This window comes from Salvia hispanica, chromosome 1, assembly GCF_029641045.1.
Source record: "Salvia hispanica isolate PSC_SH4W2 chromosome 1, Shi_PSC_v1, whole genome shotgun sequence".
NCBI classification, from domain to species: Eukaryota; Viridiplantae; Streptophyta; class Magnoliopsida; order Lamiales; family Lamiaceae; genus Salvia; species Salvia hispanica.
This window is the reverse complement of record NC_142692.1, coordinates 27,897,184-27,919,037: the sequence shown is the minus strand read 5'-3', so window position 1 is coordinate 27,919,037 and position 21,854 is coordinate 27,897,184. Positions and strand designations below refer to the sequence as shown.

The following is a 21,854-nucleotide window of genomic DNA, read 5'->3' as shown; positions in this document are numbered from 1 at the left end:
CATCTCATTTCTCAATTAGCCTAAATAATCTCAATTGATCACAATCCTATATATATATATATATATATATATATAGGTATGTATTCAAATTCTTTTCATATCTTTTGTCCTTTTTCCTTCTTCATCCTAGTCCCACGATTTTGTCATCTGACGGTTAGATTAATGCCACGTGTCATTTAATAATGCACATTTTCATTCTAATAATGCACAGCGGCTAATAATGCAACATTATAGACTAATAATGCACATTTTCATTCTAATAATGCACAACGGCTAATAATGCAACATTATAGACTAATAATGCATTGATCACAACCATCCAATTCAAGGATCCAATGGCTGAGATTAAGAAGGAAATAGGACACTTAGGGTGCAAAGGAGCCTAACGCACCCCTATATATTGATCAATTGTTAACTCATCATTTAATTGCTAACTACAACTAATTTAAGGCCACATGATTTTAAAAAACGTGTGGTCTACAATTTGCCACGTGTAATTTTCGTTTTTATTAATTAAATCGAAAAAAATTAAAAAAAAACGTCAAATTAGGGTTTTGGATGAAAATGTCAATATAGTGTTTCGAAAATATCAACACAATGCTTTGAGAATGTCAACACAAATTTAGGATTGACATTATATATGCTTTATATTGACATATTATCTTAGCTGTATTGACATTAGCCTGTGTACGAAAAATACGAAAATTCTAGATTTTTTTTTTCAAATTTTGACGTCGGAACATATGCATGTAGTATATCGTTGGAATCCTTATAAAATTATCTTTAATTTGATATATGTTATATGAATTTAAAGTTTTGGGATTTCTTTTAAAAGTTAGTTATAACTAACTTGACATTAATACCCCTATTGATTTTTATTGGAATTAATCCTATAGCCTTATTGACGTTTTTTGTTGATCGTATTGATATTTTGTGATTAATGATTTAGGCCTTTAATTTGAATATCTAATGGCTATTATTGCGTTGTAGTTAGCAATTAAGCATTGAGTTAGCAATATAACACTCCCCTATATATATATATATATATATATATATATATATATATATATAGGGATGTGATCAGGTCCATAAGTGAAATTCTGTCAAAAATCAAAGCAAATCTCAACCATTGGATCCTGTAATGTAACCGTTAGATTAATGTCACGTGTCACCTAATAATGTAGATCGTGTAGTCTAATAATGCAGCTCGGCTAATAATGTAACACGCTGTAGTCTAATAATGTAGATTGTGCAATCTAATAATGTAGCCTAGTTAATAATGTAACGCTTTTAGTGTAATAATGTATCTCGGGTATTATGATCACAACCATCTAATCTGAGGATCCAAGGACTGAGATTTGCTTTGATTTTTGACAGAATTTGCCTTATGGACCATAGTGCGCCCCTATATATATAGGTTCATGATCAATTGAGATTTTTTAGGGTAATTGAGAAATGAGATGCAATATCAGCCACTCATTTTATTAAATGAGTGGTCCAGATTTTGTCACACAAAAAATATTTTTAGATTAATTTATTATGAAATGGTAGAATAGTAATTTTATGTTTTAATTATGAAATGATAGAATGGCTGATCTCTGCCTCGGCAAGCCCTCTCTCCGCTCCCTCCCCTCCTCCGCCACCATCGCCGCCACATCTCCGCCGGCCATGTCGCCCGCTGCCGATCCGCCTCCCTCACCTTCACTCACTTCCTCTTTTCTTGTTGTAACTTTTGGAGGTTTGCGTTTTGCTTCGATTGAGCTTTCTCACACTTGATTTCTCGATCCACTGCGAAATTTGAGCTGCTCTAGATTTTTGTTTACTTTACTAAATTAATGTTTTTTTCCCTTGGTGTGAAGAGTCTGGGGGTTTCAGTGCAGATAGAGTCAGGATAATTGACTAGTTGTTCAATTGATGCCATAATCATCAAGAACCTGCTGCGTTGATCGAAATTGAAGAACTAGTCTGGGAGTTTTTATACAACTACATTATTTCCACCTCGGCAAGCCAGTCGTTGACGACGTCATGGCCGTCGATTGGGTAGCTGACGGATTCTCCCGTCCGATGGCGGTCCCTCTGGGGTCGTCGCTGCGGCTGACAGTGATGAAGATGAAGGAGGAGGAGGAGGCAGGGAAGGGTGAGATTTTGGGGATTGTGAGGGGGAAGAAGGAAAAATTCAATTTGATTGAGCAGCTTACGGTTGGGGAGAATTTCTCGATTGCATCGACTGCGGTGGTGAAGGACCTTGAATCGTTGGGCGAGCAATCAGATCTGGTGAATGAGCAAAAGGATTAAGCCAGAGATTTTTTCGACGGCGTTGAGAAACTTGTAGATGAATTTGGGAAGGCGATTTATTTGACGTCCAACAATCACGATTAATTTGTGAAAAATATGGATGCAGTTTTAAATTCGATTGTGTTGCTGGAATTTGTGAGTTGTGTTGATAAGGTGTTTGTGATATTGCCTAAAATATTATTGTTGACATAAATTATACTATAAGTTGTTGACATGAAAATGTTTGTTGTTGAGTACGAAAAAAATGTCAACTATATATATAATCTATGTCAACTATATATAAAATTTATATCAACTACACACATGTAATGTCAACTATATGTACAATCCATGTCAATTACATATATAATCCATGTCAACTTCATATATACAATGTCAATTATATGTAAAATGATGTTATTGACATTATTTATACGTAAAATGTTGTTGTTGACATTAATTATATGTAAAACGTTGTTGTTGACATGAATTATATAGGTCGTTGACATGATAACGTTTGTTGTTGACATAAATTATATGTAAATCATCGATGTTGACATAAATTATATGTAAATCGTTGTTGTTGACGCAAATAATATGTCGTTGACATGAAAATATTTGTCGTTGACATTGATTATTTGTAAAATATTGTTGTTGACATAATAGCTGACATAAATAAAGTTTGTTGTTGACATCGTAGTTGACATAAATAACGTTTGTTGTTGACATCGTAGTTGACATAATGTCTCCGTCGTTGACATCGCACGAAAATGACAAAAATATCCCCTTGTTGACATAAACTACACACAAATGCAACAGACTACTCTTGTTCCCACCAGTAAGGAAATTGAAAAATAGATCGTTATTGTTCCTCTCTTGATTTAAGCAACCTTCTTACTTGTTTCCTTTTTGACTGATCGATGTAGTTGAAATAATAGGGGGCCTAGTTTCAGAGGTTCTCATAGAGCATGAAGCATCTCCAGCTAACTTATTTCTACTGAGGAATTGGTGAATACATCTTCTAAGGAAACTATATTTGGATCATTCTTCTCATCTTTTTTCAATTTCTTCAACATTGTTTGTATCAGTTGCAGGATGTACAGATGCTGCAACCCCAGAATCATCAAAAAATATCATGAGAAAAGGTTGTAGGAAACTAGTATATTTCAGCAAAAGACGAAGCTATCTATGCACAGGACGAGAACAAACAAAACCAAGCAAACCAGGATGAGACATTAGAAGCAATGCATTTAACATGGTCTTCTGGAGCGTGTATAAAACAAAATGATATCACAGTCTCGAGAAAAGCTTCTCTGGTCAGATGAAGTACCAAATAGATTTGGATACAAGAAAAATGAAAATAACATTAAGGATAAATGAGATTTGGATACAAGTTCAATTTAATTAAATCATTACAATGATATCCTCATAGGGTGAAAAAAGAAAAGGACTAGGATATTACCTCCAACTATAACTTCAATGTTCTCATATAGAATTTGCAGAGTGCTGAATGAGATATCTCCTCGCTCATCCTTTTCTTGACCAGTGGTCCGTCTCAACTAAGACAAACTTACCTTTCTGCCAAATGCACTCTAGTAAAATCTTGGCTTCCTCCTTTCTTGGAAAATATTCTCTAAAGACCTAATATTAAGTCATTGAAAGAGAAGCAAACACAGATAAATATAGGGGGAATTTTTTTTGACAAGAACCAACATAGACGCTGTAGTAGCTTACACATTGCTTCGAACACTAACAAGAGTGCACTGACCTCAAATCCTTCTTGTTTTAGTTTAATACTTTGTTCCTTTTGAGAAAGAGAAGAAACAGTGTTGTATAGAAGAACAACATCAAGAAGCATCAATATTTCATTATGAGAAACATGTTTTTACAGCGGGACGAAATTAATTGATATCAAAATCATAAAAAATAATAAAATAAAAACACTTTGACTAACTTTCAATAGCCAACTTCATTGAGAACTTTCATCAAACGGTTGGCAGAAAGATGCAACACTTACATATGTCAACAGTATACAATACCATGTCAATAACAAGTATATGTTGTTTATAAAAAACACAAGTATATTGTTATAACTATGTCAATAGCTATTGTATAAAATGTCAATAATCTTAAAAATTTAAACAAATCCTTAACTGGAAGGAGATGTTTGTTCTCTTCTTTTTTTTACCAGCAGCAATGTTCAATTCCATCTCTTCCGATTTTACCATTGCTAATCAATAAAAAAAAATCAATAGAAATCGAATTCATAAGAAAACAAATCTAGATGTGTTTACACACACTAAAATAGAAGCAATATACTTAAAATTTGAATTAATTTCTTAACCTGGAGAAGAAGCTTCAACCACCGCCGATTTGGGATGTCGATTCTCTTCGATCGTTGCTTCAGCCGATTCAGATATAATCGGCGTTTCAGCCGATTGTCTTCGATTTTGCTTTTCTATCGTCATTGCACAAAACTGTTCGATTTTGCTCTTCAATTTTGAAGGTCTACGAATTGAAATTTGAAGATCAACAGATTTTTCAGCGAAATTTGCAGGTCTTCGATTTTATGAATATTTGTATGAAGATTTGCAGGTTTTCAGTGAGAGTTTTAGAGAAGATTTTGGAAAATGGTTTGAAATACAATTTTATGTTTTCCGCCATTTTATTCATGAAATTATAACTATACCACCCCCCACCCCCTCCCCCCCCCCACCCCCACCCCCGTGTTGACATAATGTGGTATCTGTTGACATTACATGAATTTTATGGATTAGTGGCCCATATTGCATCTCATTTCTCAATTAAGGTAAATAATCTCAACCTAACAAGACCCTATATATATATATGAACATATATTCTCTTTGGAGAAATATAATATGATTATTTAATTAATTGATGTGACAATAATTAATTGATAGTCAATTAATTAGGGTAAAATGTGTCTTATACCAAATATATGTATTATAGTAAAATCCAATTCTATTTAGGATTCTATCACATGTCACATATGTGAGACATAAAACTTACATAGGTAGTATGATTTAGGACTTTATTCTGTTAGGATATTATCGTATACCACATATTATAAATATGTGTAGAACCTTTATATTAATTAATAAAGAAATGTCAAAACTCTATTTTCTCTTTTACGCTTTTCCATTTCTTGTATTGCCATTTATAGGCGTGATCGATGAGAAACGCTCGTGACTGCCTTATTTACAGGTCGCCGGTCAGAAAGAAACAAAAACCAATAAATTTTTTCCAACCATTGTAACTATATATAATCACCATTCTTAAATACGAATGTTGTTGTTTGATTTCTAGTCGTACACAATTAACACTCAGACAGTCGCTGCAGGTGAAAGTTGAACAAGAGATTTAAGGAGTTCTTTCTTTGCAGATAAGTTAATCTGTTTCATTTAAAAGGAAATACCTTAATTAATTAATAACTCTCTCGAAGATCAAGAAAAACGTTGTGCGAAAATTTCTTCAATCTTTTGCCTTGAATCTTGATAGTGTAACTCCTTGTCTTAATCTTGATCTTGTTGTAATATAGTACTTACTATAATCGAATCCGGGAAATAATTGCGTACTTAGAACCAGGGGTGAAGCTAGGAATTTGTAGGATAGGGGGCAAATTTACATATGACAAAATTTTACACTTTTGAGGAGGGGCATTTAGTAGAAGATTAAAAAAAATTAATTTAAAATAGGTATATAAATATATAGGATGGAAAACATGAGGTGGGGCAATTGCACCTCTTCTAATACATGTACTTCTCATACTTATACATGTACATATGCCCCTGCTTAGAACAATGAAGAGAAAAGCAATGAAACTTTGAAGACTATAATGCGTAAGATAAGATTATTGTTTTAGAGACTGCATATGTCTTCGTATATACGAGGTTCAATACATATGATCTTCTATATTTGGAAGCCATCTTGCATTGCTTACCTTCTTTAAATATCTTGTACTCTGTTTGGTACTTCAGAGTCTCTACTTTGCTTCAAAGTTAAGTATGCCAATTTGAGTCTCTAAGCTGTGACGATCTTTAATTTGGAATTGTTTCATTGATAATTTAAGTTCTTATCAAAGATTTTTTTTATTTTTGATTAATAGTTTAAGATCGTATTCAAGAATCTCTTGGTTCATCAAATTTCTTTCACCGCGGATTCATTGCTTTGACTTATTATTTCTAATCTGTTTTTAGATGAAAAACGATGGCCCATATCTGTGTCAAAAGGTGGGCCATATTTGTCTGAAGGATTGGGCCAAACATAAAATATGCGTGATAATTAGATTGGCCCAATATCTTCACCGACCATGTTAAGCAGCTTATAATTTTCTTTAATTTATAATTTAAGGTAATATTGCCGATTGAGGATCTTCACAAATTCCCAAAAGAGGGTAACAATTTGGGGATAACAGGAAGCACAGTTTCAAAAGTCGTCGATTTTCTACCGCCGGCGCCGGACCTCTAGGTTCGTATTTTTCACTATCTCAATTCTTTTTCCCCTTTCCGTCCTTGGTTGTGATTCTAATTTGGTGTGATTTGTTGTTGCAATTCCTTTTGCGAATCGGAATCAATTTCTAAACCCTAATATTTATTGCATATTCCATAATCAAAACCTTAATTTCGAACCCTAGTTTGTTAAACATCCCGATTTCCCGTCCGTTCAGATCTCGCCAAGATGCCGGCGACCGCGGGAAGGGTTCGCATGCCGGCGAACAACCGCGTGCACAGCAGCGCCGCCCTACAGACCCACGGCATATGGCAGAGTGCAATCGGTTACGATCCCTATGCTCCCAACAAGGAAGAGAAGAGCAACGCCTCCACTCAGAAGGCCGCCGCCGCCTCGGAGGGTGAACAGGAAAACGCCTATGCTAGTTTTCAGGGTTTGCTCGCTCTTGCTCGTATCACGGGATCAAACGCCGACGAGGCGCGTGGCTCTTGCAAGAAATGTGGGAGGGTTGGGCATCTCACGTTTCAGTGTAGGAATTTCTTGAGTGCTAGGACTGATGATGATAAGATGAGCAAGGATAGCGATGCCATCCAAGCTGCGGTGTTGTCTGGATTGGAGAAGCTGAAAGGTGAGAAATTGAAGGGGCGGCGGAAGAGTGCGGCCGGGGAGAGCGAGGAGAGCAGTGAGGAGGAGGAGAGTGAGAGTTCGGATACGGATTATGATTCGGAGATGGAGCGTGCTATAGCTGAGAAGTTTGGGAGAAAAACTAGTGGGAAGTTGAGGAGCAGTAAGAGTAGAAAGAAGAGGGATAGTGAAGAGGATGAGGATGGGTCGGAGAGTGATGCACGGGAGAGGAAGAAGAAGGATAAGAGGGAGAGGGGGAGATCAAAGAAGAGGAAGAGCGAGAAGAGAAGGTACAGCGACTCTGATGATGAGGATTCAAGCAGGAAAAAGAGGAGGAAGGAGAGGAGGAAGAGGGATGATGATTCCTCTGATGAGGAGGAGGAAGACAAACGGAGGAAGAGAAAAGGTAAGGAGAGGAGGAGTCACCGTGATGGGAATGGCCATAAGCGTAGGAGTCGAAGGGCGGGGTCAGCATCTGGCTCTGGTGACAGTGAATCGGATGATTGTCGAGTGGGAAGGGACAAGAAGCGGTCTGATAAGAAGAGCAGGCGCCATCGACGCCGAGAGGACTAGCTTGCTTCAATGGAGGTTGTGCGAATTCTGTTTACGATTGTGTCGTGAGTGTTGAGTTTCATAACAATTTCTGAATGTGGTGCTAATGGAAACAGATTTACTGGTTTGGGATATTTGCTGTGTCTTCGGTGTTGCCTAGTTTGTTGTTTTGAAGCCGTTTTCTTGCCTTCTGTTTGTAAGAATACTCATGCTTATTTCACATGTATGAATATAATGTCTTGGCTCAACACATAATTCCATTGCAGATTGTTAACTGTGAGTTGAGTCATCATATTTATGTTTGGTTTTGTTAAGGGGTGACATCCCTAATTGATCTTTTTACTGCCACTTCAAAAATGAAGGATGCCGCCAAAGTCAATCATAGTACTATGAATTTTGCCGCTTAAGTGCTTGTTGTGATAAAAGGTCTTTTTTTAGTATTCAAAAAAAAGACTGAATTGGGTTAAAATATTCTATGTATGTAAGGTGAGCACAAATTGTTTGTTTTTTTAGAGAAAAGGTAAATGTAAGCAGTTTGATTACTACTAAGCATTCCAAGAAAGAGTGAAGACTGTACTTATGAGTTAGGGGGCTGTATACAGATTCTTGATAGATTAGCACCGTAGCAGGATAATATTGTTGAATCAAGTTATTACAATCTTTTTCCTGTTTAATGGAGTCAGATCCAACCTTGCATTATCGTATGCTGATCATCTGATATACCGGATAACAGTAGTAGGGCTGGGGAAAAATATCGAAAAAATGATATATCGCTCGTATCGTATTGAAAAATATCGAAAAATTATCGAATTTTTGATATATCGTAATTTTCGATACGATACGATATTGTGTCGTAAGTTTTCGATACGATAACGATATGAATTTCCTTATATCGCGATATATCGTTTTATATTGAAAATACGATATATATCGAAAATTTTCGATATATCGATATTTTCGATATATATCGATATTTTATTTTCGATATACATCGAAATTTTCGATATATATCGATATTTAACGATATATCGAATTTCGATACGATATATCGAAATATCGATACGATAACGATATGAAATTTTTTTATATCGAAAGTTCGATATATCGAATTTTGATATATCGAAACTTTCGATACGATAACGATATGAAATTCTTTCATATCGATATTTTCGATACGATACACGATACAACGTTTTCGATACGATATATCGTATCGACCCACCCCTTTACAGTAGCATACCGAATTTCTAGTAGTACACCCAATTTACTTAATCCAAATATATCAACCTTAACGGATCTAGTCATAATCTTAAGAGGGGTTTTAACTAGAGTTAATTGTAAAACTCTAAAGGCACCACTAAATACAATTGAGAAGGACGCAATACCCATGGATAGGGATAACCTAATGTAGCGACATTTTAACAATATTCCATACTGCATAAATGCAGAGGTAACGAAAAACCATATTCAACAGGCAAGATTGAACACCGTAACATAATGAAGAACAAAAGATGTATTTCAAGATAAAAAGAGCAGAACATACAATGTTAAAGGAAGATCATAAATCACAATCCACTAATACTAACTTAAGTAAACATAAAGATAGATGCGGTGTGAAACTTCAACTTCACATCTTAAAATTCTCACAGTACTGAGAAACATCCAAAAACACCTTCCAAACAAAAAAAAACCCATCTACTGCTGTTGGGCTTCAACTTTCTTTTTCTGCCACAGCCTATCAAGCGCACTGTCAGCATCACCCTGCACATATCATGAAACATGAAAAAAGTAGGTAAAAAGTAAGCTTCTTAATCAGTTCACATTCTAACATATGAAACTTCACAAGGTCAGCAAAACGAAGGAGCATAACCAATAGAAAGTTTACACATTATCTTACGCAATGAACTGTCTAAAGGATATTTTAGTGGTAGAACCACAATTGACATTAATTAGGCTACAGCACACAGATTGAATACCTAGGGAACTATTTTAGAGCAAAGCTCAACTAGAAGCGTAGGTATTGTGAGATAATTATCTTACAATTAGACTGTGCTATTGACAGTGAGAACTAAAGAGTGCAGTAAAATTAGTAGAGTAAAAGAGGTGCAACTATATCTAAACCACAGAGAATAGAGCAAAAAATTGCAGTCATGTTTACAATACAAGTAGCATAAATTCCCAATTGTCCTCGTCATCCAAATATAGAAACGTTTACATAGGGAAAATTTAAGACTAAGTTTCTAATTTAGTACAAGCCTTGTGTTTCAAAAAGAATTTCTCTCTTCCAAAGCACGACCTTTTCTAGTAATTTTTTCATAAACCATATTCCCCAATATTTAGAATCTTCTTCCACACACTCAAAAGCAATGTATCATCAATCATTCATCAACCAGAGTTGCTGTAACAGCATAAGCCTACTCAATTAAACCAATGACAATAATGCACAACAAACTTGCCTGGGCACGGATGAATCCACAAAGAGCAAAAGTTGAGAATTGACCAGTGTATCTGCCACTCTCATCCAAATGACCAATGTTGATCTGGACAGAGGCGTGATCCTTGGAAGTGATCAGCCTGTTAGTGGCCGAGCTGCATCGTAAAAAGATATATAATTAGTTATAGCATATATACAATGACCTCGTGACAATTATACACATAATTTCTGCCAATTGGATAAAAGAATACAAATTATGTCTGCAAGCAAATATTTATACACACCACTTCCTTGGGATGTACAGGTCCATGTTTTGTCCCTCCTCATTCTGCATATTTGCTGTCTCTTTTGAGCACTTGAGAAATACTACCAAATCACCAAACACCTGAGTCAAAGAAACACCAATAAACACATCTGGGTGTGGATCACGAAGTGTTAAAATATGGCCTCACGCCCAACCATATTTTAGAGGGCCCAGTCCTATCAATAACATGTATTACCTCGAGTATTAAAGCCTTAAACCTTAAAAATCGTTTTTATAACAAATTAAGGTTTGTATGAAAACCAGGCATCAAAATAGCTACAATTATGACACGATAAATTACGAACCATTCATCGTCAAAAATCTTAACTGCCACGCTCAATACTATAGAAGTGGTATTATCAATAAGAAATTTCACACAGTCACAAGTATTCCTCGTTAAACTGAGTCTTTGTTTCCTCAATAACAATATCAATAACAATAACAATAGCTCAGATAGGGCAGCAAATTTTCTCAAATCTCGACAGAAAGGGGAAAGAAACATGCTATGAATCTCGCTAGCAAAGTTCTGTGATTAGTTCGAAAATAACATTTACAAAAATAGATCGGAGAGAGAGAGTACCTGATGCAGGAACGAAGGCTGGAGCTGCTGAACGATGGGCGGCTTTTGCTGATCAATTTATATGAGAAGCAGCCCAAAACCCTAACACCCACAAATTTTTTTACTGACTAATTAATTACTCTTTTTTTAGAGGACTATTTATTTATTAATTCTAATATTGGTCTTGTAAAAACTTAAAGGAAATAGGTAAATTAAGAAATATTTTTTCGTTTAATTTTTCAAAAAATGCTAAATATGCATATTTAAAACAATATTGAATTTCCACTCCAATAAAAAACCTAAAGAAAAATAATTATTAATTTATTTTTTTGTGTATAGAAAAGGTTAATATACTTCTTTATAGAATACTTATCTTTTTATATAGTAGTATATTTTTTTGTTGGATATTGAGTTTTTATAGAGACAAAATAAATACTCTATCCACCCAAAAAAATAGACTGATTTTACAATTTTGAGCCCTCCATCAAATTTAAACCAATTTTAAATATAAGAAACTCTTTCAATAATAAATAATGTGAACCCCATAATCCAAAAATAATATGTTCACCATTTTTTTCTCCTCTCCATCTTTCTTATCATCTTACTTTATGAATTACACATTAAAACTTATATCATTTTAGTATATTAATCTATTTTTTATAGTTGAGTTAGAGCTTTTGGCCACGGGATATTTAGAAATTGTATTGAAAAATAGAAGAAAAGAATAAGAAGAAGAGCTATGCGTCCAAGTTGTTCAGCGACAATGATGTGATTTCGTTGTTGAACGGCCTCACAGCCTTCTGCTGGGGGGCCATTTTGTGTTGCGATGTCAATGCAGCCGGCAGCCCGTGGACGGACGTCGTTTTAACAGTATAACTCGTATGGAATATACCCACTATAATTTGACAAGTCAATCATTTTAAGTGAAACAATTAAATAGTTTATGATATGGAATAGTACTAATTTGATTAATTTCGGTGAATCTTTTCCGAGAGGGGGCGAAATCATCTTCCCGCCATAAAACTTTGCTTGAGGTCGAGGTGAAAGTACTTTCCACAGCAGCAATGGAGTTCAGTGTAAGCGGTACTGCGCTCAAAACCTTCGCTCGCTCCATCACCTGCCTCGCCCGCATCGGCAACGAGCTCGTTCTCCAGTCCTCTTCTTCTCAGGTGCCCCCCCCCCCCCATGTTTCTTCTCCTTTATTTATTCAATGAATTGTTAGCTTTTCTCGCTGCGACTCACATCGTCGGAAATATACAAGTTCTGAATTTAGCAGATATCATAATATTTAATTTGCTAGTTCAAATTGGTGTGCTTGAAAATGATTAGGGTTCGTAGGTTTTTCTTTCAGCCAGAGTCGATGTTTGGTGTCTAGTAATTGAGAGGTTGAGTCTATAGACTTAGAATTTGGCTGGCTGGATTTTTTTGTCGATTGCGGTTTCATTGAGCCTGATGAGTGGATCGGAATAAAAAAAGAGACAAGGGTTTGAGTTATAAAACAATGCTGATTTTGTTGCAGTAGATAGATATCCCTTATGTTCTGCTTTCCATTCCTTTTCCTGGATAGTTGTTACTATAATTTATTCTCATTTGATGTATAAGAAATAGAAATAGTTGGATTTGGGAGAAAAGGTGACCTTTTTATTTCTCATTATTTTGAGTTTCTGCATTTGCAGCTCTGTCTTCATACTCTCAACTCATCAAGGTCAGCTTATCAATCCATAACATTCAAACTGGATTTCTTTGATGTGTTCTCAGTATCTGGCTCCCAAGTTCAATGCAGCGTACTTCTGAAGGTATATATCATCTTCCTCATTACAATTTCTGTTATCAAGGATTTATTTGATCATATGTCTAGGATAATGCCATGCTGTTACTTTTTTTGCAGGCTATCTGCTCAGTGTTAAGAACACCAGTGGCGAGTATAGATCATTTAACCGTACAACTGGCTGATTCTGATGCATCAAAAGTGCAGTGGGCTTTGGACTGTTCTAATGGTACAAAAACAATTTCTGCATCATTTTTGTAACATATTAAACTCTTGCTACGTATTTATGAAGAGGCATATGCCAAATTGAATTTTATGAAATTCTAGATAGCATCAGGGCAAAAACATGCATACTAGGAGAAACCTTCGATGTTTATGAAAAAAAATGAATTTATATATTTACAGAACATTGCTGGAAATTTAATGTATTTATGTATCTTTCAAATTTCTCACATTTCCCCGATATTTGCTTGATGTTCATACTGCACACTGACAGATCTCATATAGATACATACCTAGATTTTGGTGGAAATGTTTTCATCCCCAATATAATTGTTGGTGATACCCAAAACTGAAAATACTGGAGAAATTTCTGGATCATTTCATCCTTGCATGCAGATAGCTTTCTGGTGACATCAATTCGATAAAATTGCTAGTTAACAGAAAATATTTATCATCATGATTGACTTGATTTCTGCTATGTAGTCTTTCAATGTTGGCTACTAATAGTAAACGAGTCAAGTAAAATTTAGAGGGTGTTAATCTCTCTTGCATGGACTGGTACTCCATTATATATTAGTTATCTAATTATAACATCATTGAATCCAATCTTACATTTTACTGCACTTGAAATGTTAATATTAATCTTTATGATTGACTTGCTGCTTGTCTTCTTGGGACTATTGAAGAATTTAAAATGATACAACATTTTTGCAAAGCCTAACTGCTGCTATGAGAGAGAGCTCTCTACATTAAATGCACTTGGTAAAATGTTGATGCTTCTGTAAAATCTGCAATTTTGCCGTGAACAATTGACAACTTTTAGTATGAATACAGATTGCATATTAGTTTCTAAAACATGTCCCATATTTGATTAGAAAAGGGTATGGTATCCACCCTTGTGCATCCGAAGCCTTCTGTACAAGTACAACTTTCTATTTATTCCTCCACTAGTTAAAGGTAGCAATATTTGACATGTCATATTGACTCATCCATTTAATTTAATTCCCTATTCTTACTGCTTATAGGGATGAAAAAAACATATTGGATTACTTGCAATATCGAACCTGATATACAACATCTATCACTTGATCGAAGAAAGCTTCCTAGCAGTTTTGTAGTTAGGCCACGTGATCTCAACAGGTTACTGGCTAATTTCCAATCAACCCTTCAAGAGATTACAATCATCTCAACACAACAATCTGTTTTGCCTCTTGATGCTGCTGATCAGATTGGGGGGAAAGCTGTAGAGTTTAGAAGCTACATTGACCCAACTAAAGGTAAACCAAGCAATTTTGTCACATTTATATGTTCTCCTATAGCAAACTCTTGATGCATCTAAAGTTAAACTCCAGCTTCTTGATTTCAGAAAATGATTCATCACTACATACTCAGCTGTGGATAGATCCTGCTGAAGAGTTTGTGCAGTATACTCATACTCGTGATCCTGTAGACGTAACATTTGGAGTGAGAGAGCTGAAGGTGATGGAACTATATGGAAACATACAGTCTGTTTTTTACTCTGGTTTCTGGAGTGAGATGATCTTAGTAAATTACATCCTTCTACAATCATTCTCTTATTCAGACATTATCATTCAACTACTGACCTTCACACATGCTTTTGCTGTACAACTCCATTAAAAATTAAAGTTTCTACTATTTTCTATAAGCATTCCCTTATTCAGACATTATCATTCAACTACTGATCTTCACACATGCTTTTGCTGTACAACTCCATTATAAATTAAAGTTTCTACAATAGGCAATAATTATTTTCTTTTGTCTTATTTAATCAGGTAGGTGTACTTTTTAAAATTCATTTTCTAAATAATTTTTGGCACTACACTCATTTATTTTTTTATCTTTCTCTTGTTCCAGGCATTTATTTCATTCTGTGAGGGATGTGAAGTTGATATACATTTATATTTTGACAAAGCTGGAGAGTAAGAGTCTCTTCTGCCAGTGCTCATTATTTAATTCTAAGACATTTTTTTTTCTTATTGATGTTTAAGCGCACTTCTGTTTGGGATGTATAGATTCATCCAAAAGATGGATAACTTCTGACTGGCTTAATTTTGGCACAAATATGTATGCCCTCAATTTTTAAGAAGTTTATATTTTACTATATAACACATCTTAGGTAGTAAGATTATGGACTAAAGATGTTTAAAAAATGCACTATAACCACTTCACACGTCTTGCAAAAAATACCTCTGCTGCATCTGCATGCTCTCTGCAGCTAACATCAGTTCACACACCTGTTGGCATTTTAAATTTGGTTATAACTATGAATGCTATCTTGTTAAATATAAAATTGATTGTTTGAGGAACAGGCCAATCCTAATGGCGCCCAAATTTGGCGTAGACGACGGCTCATTTTCAAACTTTGATGCTACCCTAGTACTTGCTACAATGCTTGTATCACAACTCAGTGGTGGGAGTTCCTCTGAACCTGCAGCAGCAACGGCAGCACAGCAGGGAACAAAAGGAAACACTACTGAGCACCCATCTGATTATACCAGAATTTGGTCCGAACTCTCCGGTCAGTTCAGAGTTGAGGTAGTGTTAAAGAATGTAAAACATACACGTTCTTCATAGATGCATCCACATGCAGGAAGTGCTGTAAGATATGGAAATGCTGCTCAAGATCCGCTTGTCCCTGGGGAAAGAAATCAAAACACCAATGAGCAGACCACAGTCCAGAGGATTAGTGCGATGAATATCTCTAGAGATAAGAATGCTGATGGAGTTCCAGTTCACGGCAAGGAGTATCCTTTAGCTATATTGGCTACTAGAATGTTATTGCTATCTTACCTGCTTAATCATATGGTACTTTTTTCATGCTCATTTGCTTATGATATGGGGTTGAAATAGTTGGTAGAGTTAAGCATTGTCCCTCAGTTGGATGCTGCTTTGTGATACATTTTCATCCCTTATGCATCCCACTCTGAGGTTAATAGGTAGCCCACACTATGTATATATAAGATTTATAAGATGCAATCATGTGATTCATCCTCTCATGTCCATGATTTCTAGAATGTTTGCTATTAATATTTCTTGACAAATCTATAGCTTCCATCCAGCGGAAACTGATGATACTAGACGGCCTGAAGGTTCATCTAAATATGCAGATCATTCTCATTCATTTTTTTTCCGGTTCTGGTTAAGGCTCATAGACTAACACTATCATTTTATAATTGTTCTATAGAGAATAATGGGCGTGCCCCCTCACAACACCATCCAAGCAACTGGATAGATGCAGACGAGGATGATGATGAAGGGGATGATTCAGAGCTGTGTGTGCAGTCAACACCCCCATACTCATGAAGTGTGTGGCTAGTTCAAAATTACCCTTTAATCCTCAATTGTAAGTCAAGTCTCTGACTCCCAGTTATTCAAATCTTGCCCCTAAATTGATCTTAATGTTCTCAAAATCAGGTCAATACAGTATGTAAAATAAAACAGAGAAAAATCATAGATCTATATATGTTACTATTTTCCTGTATTACTAGTTTTTAAGGACCAACACAACATTTTCAGCCACATGTGTTTGTGTGAATCAACGTCTCCTTTTACTTGCTGAGACAAGAGGTAATGCATTGTTTTTATGATACTGCTAATAAACATAATAAAGATGCAAACAGTATATTATGATCCCACAAATCCAATTTAAATTGCATTTTACTGAGATGTTTTAGTAATTGATATGCAGGCATTTGAAAACATGTTGAGCAGTTACAGCAATGATGGTCACCACGAGCTATTTTGTGAAGACAATTTATCATCATGTTTAATTTATATACTTGGATAAATGGAAACTTGGTGTAAATATTACTACTAAATATGCAGAGATTGTTGTTCTTCCAACCAAAATATTCTTCAAGCTTTTGATCTAACCATTTAAAAGTTTCTAGAAAACAAATATTGACGAGGGTGTACTACTATTTGTTAGACAAAAGGCACCAACTTCTACCTGTTGTGAGGTAAGGCGAAATGCAACGAACTTAAAAATTTGGGTTATACTAATACTCCTTGTCATATTCTTTTTTAATTTATTCTACTATAACTGAGCCATTTATTTATTATAACAAAAAATAGTAATACATTTAATCTATATTTATTCTTTTCTTATTTCACTTTATACTTCAATTAATATTTTTTTTTCTTTTTATTTATCTACTGTATTTTATTTTATTTTATTTTCTTTCTTAGTAGTAGTACTTCATTTCCCCTCTACTTAATTAATTAAATATTTTTTCTTTAATTTCTTTACTCAATATAAATGTCTCAACTACAGCGAGAGGACGGAATATTATTTGTCTCGACAACCGCTCTTAGTCAACTGTAATATTGACATTTGCCTCTTTGTCAACTGGAATAACATACCACTAGACTAGTACTAGTATTTATTTTGTTTCATACATTCAATATTAATTATCTTCATCATCAGCAATTGCACAATTTATAGTCGTTTTCAATTAATACTAGTAAAGCGCGTTTTTCGTGAATAAAAGATTTGAAATTTGAATCTCACTCACACGTCACACAGGTTAATTTTTATAAATGGATCTTCTCATATTCATTTTTTCAAGTGATTAATCCATAACTCATGTAATATAAAAACTACATTAACATATCATACTTAGTTATAGTATTAAAAAAAATAATAAACTTCATAAGAATATTTATTTTAAATAATTGTGTTGTGTGAGGATGGTTGTAGATAAGAGGGACGTTAAAAAACACGGCTGGTTGTAGAGAAAAATTAAAAGCGGCTAAGAACGGCTGATAATTGACGCGCATTCATCTCTAATTTTATCATTAGGACCACCTCACGCGGCTTCCATATATTCCCCTCCTTTTAGTCTACTACTCATACCTTTTTAGGAGTATTAAACATATTTTCGTCTTCCATAATAATATAATAAAAAAAATTCCTTTATATTGACGGGCAATCGATAGTTAAAGCATCAAAATCAAATATCCCAAAGTACTACTCCCTCCATACTAATAGAGACATTACATTTTGCGCACTCGTTTTGTAAAAATAATTATAAATAGTTAAAATGAAGAAAAAATAAAGTAAGAGAGAGAATATTATAGATAAGACTCTTCTTTACTCTATTCTTTCTTTTACTTTATTTTTTCTCCACTTCAACTATTTATAATGATTTTTTCAAAATGGGTGAGCAAAATGAAATGTCTCTATTACTATGGAACGGAAAAAGTAGTAATATTCAGACGTTATTTATTTAATTTTGTTTTTATTTGAAAGTGAGAAGAAAAAAAAGTAAGACTTGAGGTCTAATTTTTTCTAAAAAAAAAAGTAATGTTTGATGCGTGTGAGGAATATATTTAATTTAATTTAATTAAGAGCGTGTAGAGCAAAAGATATAAATTGGATTTGCCGAAATTACATTTTCAACTCGTTTTCTCCCTCAAGTAGTGTTAGCTCTCTAACAGAATTCAAGCAAAAGAAGAAAAGTCACAAATTAAAAGCAAAGGTAAGAAACGGACAAATTTATTGAATGCATGGCCTTAAAAAAAGTTTTATCCTTTACTTTTAGTACATTTTGAATATTATAGTTAAAATATCATTATATACATAACATAAGATATAAAAAATAAAAGATGGAATAGAGCTTGAAATAAAATTAAAAAGAAAAGTGAATTACATAAATATCTCAAGACAATGATATTTATTCCGGTAAAATAAATATCATCAGATGTATTTGGACAAAGAAATAATTACATTCGAGTTATTTTTTAAATGATTTTTTTATTATTTAATATATTTACATCATTTTTTCCCTTCTTCTCACTCTATAATTCCTCTCCTCTATCTCTACATTTTCTAGATCTGATTTTTCTCATTAATCTCTTATCGTTAATCCAATGCATCCATTTTACTTTAATTTCTTTTATCTTATCATTATTATATCGACATAACAATTTATCTTACAAAATTTTATATGCCTTGTTTTATATGGATAATCATGTAATGTTGTTTTATATATTATTGTTATATATAGATAATCATGTAATCAAATTATAAAAATAGAGAAAAATCAAAAATAAAATAAGATGAGAGAAATGAATAATGTAAATGTACCAAAATAGGTATTAGAACAAAAAAGAGAATAAAGGCAAAAATATTGAAAAATAATGAAAAAATAGTTGTTCAGAAATCTCTACTAATAATACTCCATGATGTAAAAAACTCTAATTCACTGGAAGAAGAATATTCATTAATGTAGTGGACCCCATACTCCTAACTAAAGTATAATAAATTATGAATGGCATAGTTGTAATATTCATGAAAATTAGCCCCTCATTTCCCCTCATCCCCATATATATACAAATTAACATTTCTTCTCTCATTCCTCCTTCCCCAAATCAGAAGATTGTAGAGATTTGGAGTAATTAAGAAGACGAAATGGCAGGCAGTTGGAAATTGGTGTTGGCGCTGTGCGTAATCGCACTCCCCCTGGCAATCGCCGGCGGAGGCGCGGCGGCGACGGGATGGGTGATGCCAGCGGTGAGATCGGGGTGCAGGGGAAGGGTGGCGGAGTGTGTGGTGAACGAGGAGGATGAATTCGAGCTGGATTCGGAATCGAGCAGGCGCATCCTCCGAGCCACGCGCTACATCAGCTACGATGCGCTGCGGAGGAACAGTATCCCGTGCTCGCGGCGCGGCGCGTCGTACTACAACTGCCGCCCGGGCGCTCAGGCCAATCCCTACACTCGCGGCTGCAGCGCCATCACTCGCTGCAGGAGCTGAACGGATTCGTAATTCTTCCTTGGAAAATACTACTCCTACTATTCTTTCTTTTAATTTTTCCTTGGGAGGGAGGGGTGTTTCATGTTTGGTATACTAAAATGAATGAATTATTGAATATACACTGTGTGTTGTTCCTCACAGATATACAGTTATTCTTAAGATTCTTTTATTTGTTGCTTCCTCAAATTTGTTAATTTTCAGATTCAGTATGGAATTTTATACCAAACCGATAATGTCGATCAATAAACTCGAATTCAATTTTTACTGCCTTGTTGTTTCATGTATTGATATCTTTATCACTTGTGGATCATCCAAAAATTAAAAGGAATGACGTCGAACTCCATTGTTTTAGCATTGATGATTTTATGGAGATATATAACACAGCTGGATATAGGTAGTAGGCCCTAAATTTTACACCTACATTTTATAATACTGATAATAGCAATAATTAAGTACTACAATGAAGACTGGAAATTTAGTTAAAAGGGGAAAATTATATAGCTAATACTAGTAGTACTATAATTTTGCCGTAATACACATTTATTTCAAGGCGAAGTGCTGTAGCCTGTATGTCAAACAGAATGAGAGATTTCGGAAAAATGGTCTCAATTCGCAAGCCTTTCGAAATTGGGAATTAAATTGAAAAATGGTCTCAATTCGCAGGCCTTTCGAAATTGGGAATTAAATTTGTTGACCTCTGGAAATATGGGTCGTGGCATGCGAATTTTTCGGAACAAGAGATTTTTGATATTTCATCTATCCTTCTTCTTTTTCCTTATTATTTGTAACACAATATTTATGAATCGACCAAATTATCCCTAATATTTTCACCAAAATTTGACTTTTTTACTCCAACAATCCTCTGCAATGCCGGCATTAGGTGTTCGTATCCTTCCGACCTTTCAAGTTTCAACACCATGACCTACTCTATGGTAATTTTTTCTATCAAACTCATTGATACGGTAAAGAAAAATAAATAAAGAATTGAATGGAATGGAATAAGTAAACGTTGTTGTTCTGCTGTTTATAAAATTCATTTACCAACTCTTACCGGTTGATTATCATATCCCAAATCGAAATTATTTCATGAATCCAACAAACCAAACCAAGTAAATGAGAAATGGTAAATGTTTGAGGTGCAAACTCTTATTGATTAAAAAAGAGATTTGGGATTAGGAAAAATTCACAATTCGATTTACAGCAGATTAAAAACGGGGAGTGAAAATTAAGTACATTTAGGGACTTTTCTTTCTTATATTCAACTTTTTTACTCTAATTTTTCAGCAAGTCTAGGTTCATGTTCCGATCGAAGCATCTCCCCGTACATGCTGATGAATCTCTTCAGTCTTCACCATTCTTTTTTCTCTCTCTTCTCTTACCTTTCCTTATCCCTTCTAATTGGTCTCTTCGAGCCTCCTCAAAACACATTGGAGAGAAGAAGGGCGGCGATCAAGAAGGATAGGGGAGGAGGAGGAGAGTGCGTGGAGGCGGCAGTGATTCACGGTAATTTGCAGAATTGAAGTGGTGAAAATATTAGGGATAATTTGGTCAATTCATAAATATTGTGCGACAAATAATAAGAGCACTCCCAATGCACTCGGCGTTAAATCCAGCGTTTTATCGCCGATTATCGCCGAAAATTCGCCGGCAATGGGGAGGAATCGGCGATAATCCGGCGTTAATTCTACCAAATAACGCTGGATCCCGAAAATTCGCCGGATTATCGCCGACCACTGTGGGCGATAATCCGGCGATAAAAATAGTTTTTTTTTAAAAAAATTTCCTCCCCTATAAATTTAAAATTTAATAATTAATTTAAAATCATTTCCCCCCTTTTTTTTTTAATTTTCGTCGTTGTAATTTTTTACT

At 34.7% G+C, this 21,854-nt stretch overlaps 4 protein-coding genes and 1 long non-coding RNA gene across 5 annotated transcripts; 4 read left to right on the top strand and 1 right to left on the bottom strand.

Annotated features, from left to right (window-relative positions):
- Positions 1-1,561: 1,561 nt before the first annotated feature.
- LOC125185596 (uncharacterized) lies at positions 1,562-2,408 on the top strand. Its single transcript, XR_016134756.1, has 2 exons — positions 1,562-1,738; positions 1,860-2,408. It is a non-coding gene; the product is annotated as an uncharacterized LOC125185596 (long non-coding RNA).
- Positions 2,409-6,638: 4,230 nt separating this feature from the next.
- LOC125222998 (CAX-interacting protein 4) lies at positions 6,639-8,194 on the top strand. Its single transcript, XM_048125939.2, has 2 exons — positions 6,639-6,762; positions 6,962-8,194. The coding sequence occupies exon 2, from the start codon at positions 6,973-6,975 to the stop codon at positions 7,939-7,941; it is 969 nt and encodes a 322-aa protein (XP_047981896.2). The 5' UTR covers positions 6,639-6,762; positions 6,962-6,972; the 3' UTR covers positions 7,942-8,194.
- A 1,221-nt stretch (positions 8,195-9,415) lies between these two features.
- On the bottom strand, positions 9,416-11,337 carry LOC125217985 (small ribosomal subunit protein eS21y-like). The gene is made up of 4 exons (XM_048119571.2): positions 11,239-11,337; positions 10,639-10,739; positions 10,377-10,509; positions 9,416-9,681 (listed from the first exon to the last, which is right to left on the bottom strand). Exons 2-4 carry the CDS (start codon positions 10,686-10,688, stop codon positions 9,616-9,618), a joined length of 249 nt encoding a protein of 82 aa, XP_047975528.1. The 5' UTR covers positions 10,689-10,739; positions 11,239-11,337; the 3' UTR covers positions 9,416-9,615.
- A 781-nt stretch (positions 11,338-12,118) lies between these two features.
- RAD9 (cell cycle checkpoint control protein family) lies at positions 12,119-16,979 on the top strand. The gene is made up of 11 exons (XM_048081636.2): positions 12,119-12,386; positions 12,894-13,013; positions 13,106-13,214; positions 14,233-14,484; positions 14,574-14,686; positions 15,083-15,147; positions 15,538-15,746; positions 15,819-15,972; positions 16,277-16,317; positions 16,413-16,571; positions 16,917-16,979. Exons 1-10 carry the CDS (start codon positions 12,282-12,284, stop codon positions 16,529-16,531), a joined length of 1,287 nt encoding a protein of 428 aa, XP_047937593.2. The 5' UTR covers positions 12,119-12,281; the 3' UTR covers positions 16,532-16,571; positions 16,917-16,979.
- Positions 16,980-19,580: 2,601 nt separating this feature from the next.
- Positions 19,581-20,249, top strand: LOC125185147 (rapid alkalinization factor-like). The gene has a single exon (XM_048081638.2). It carries the CDS (start codon positions 19,641-19,643, stop codon positions 19,983-19,985), a length of 345 nt encoding a protein of 114 aa, XP_047937595.2. The 5' UTR covers positions 19,581-19,640; the 3' UTR covers positions 19,986-20,249.
- The last annotated feature ends 1,605 nt before the right edge of the window (positions 20,250-21,854 follow it).

What these genes read in the sequence shown, in the direction of transcription:
- LOC125222998 (XM_048125939.2), top strand. Translation starts at nt 6,973, where the DNA reads ATGCCGGCGACCGCGGGAAGGGTTCGCATGCCGGCGAACAACCGCGTG.
- LOC125217985 (XM_048119571.2), bottom strand. Translation starts at nt 10,688, where the DNA reads ATGCAGAATGAGGAGGGACAAAACATGGACCTGTACATCCCAAGGAAG. An exon ending in CTGTACATCCCAAGGAAGTG is followed by an intron (nt 10,510 to 10,638) that starts GTGTGTATAAAT and finishes TTTACGATGCAG; the next exon opens with CTCGGCCACTAACAGGCTGA. An exon ending in GTGGATTCATCCGTGCCCAG is followed by an intron (nt 9,682 to 10,376) that starts GCAAGTTTGTTG and finishes TGATATGTGCAG; the next exon opens with GGTGATGCTGACAGTGCGCT.
- RAD9 (XM_048081636.2), top strand. Translation starts at nt 12,282, where the DNA reads ATGGAGTTCAGTGTAAGCGGTACTGCGCTCAAAACCTTCGCTCGCTCC. An exon ending in GTTCCAGTTCACGGCAAGGA is followed by an intron (nt 15,973 to 16,276) that starts GTATCCTTTAGC and finishes ACAAATCTATAG; the next exon opens with CTTCCATCCAGCGGAAACTG. An exon ending in TGATACTAGACGGCCTGAAG is followed by an intron (nt 16,318 to 16,412) that starts GTTCATCTAAAT and finishes ATTGTTCTATAG; the next exon opens with AGAATAATGGGCGTGCCCCC.
- LOC125185147 (XM_048081638.2), top strand. Translation starts at nt 19,641, where the DNA reads ATGGCAGGCAGTTGGAAATTGGTGTTGGCGCTGTGCGTAATCGCACTC.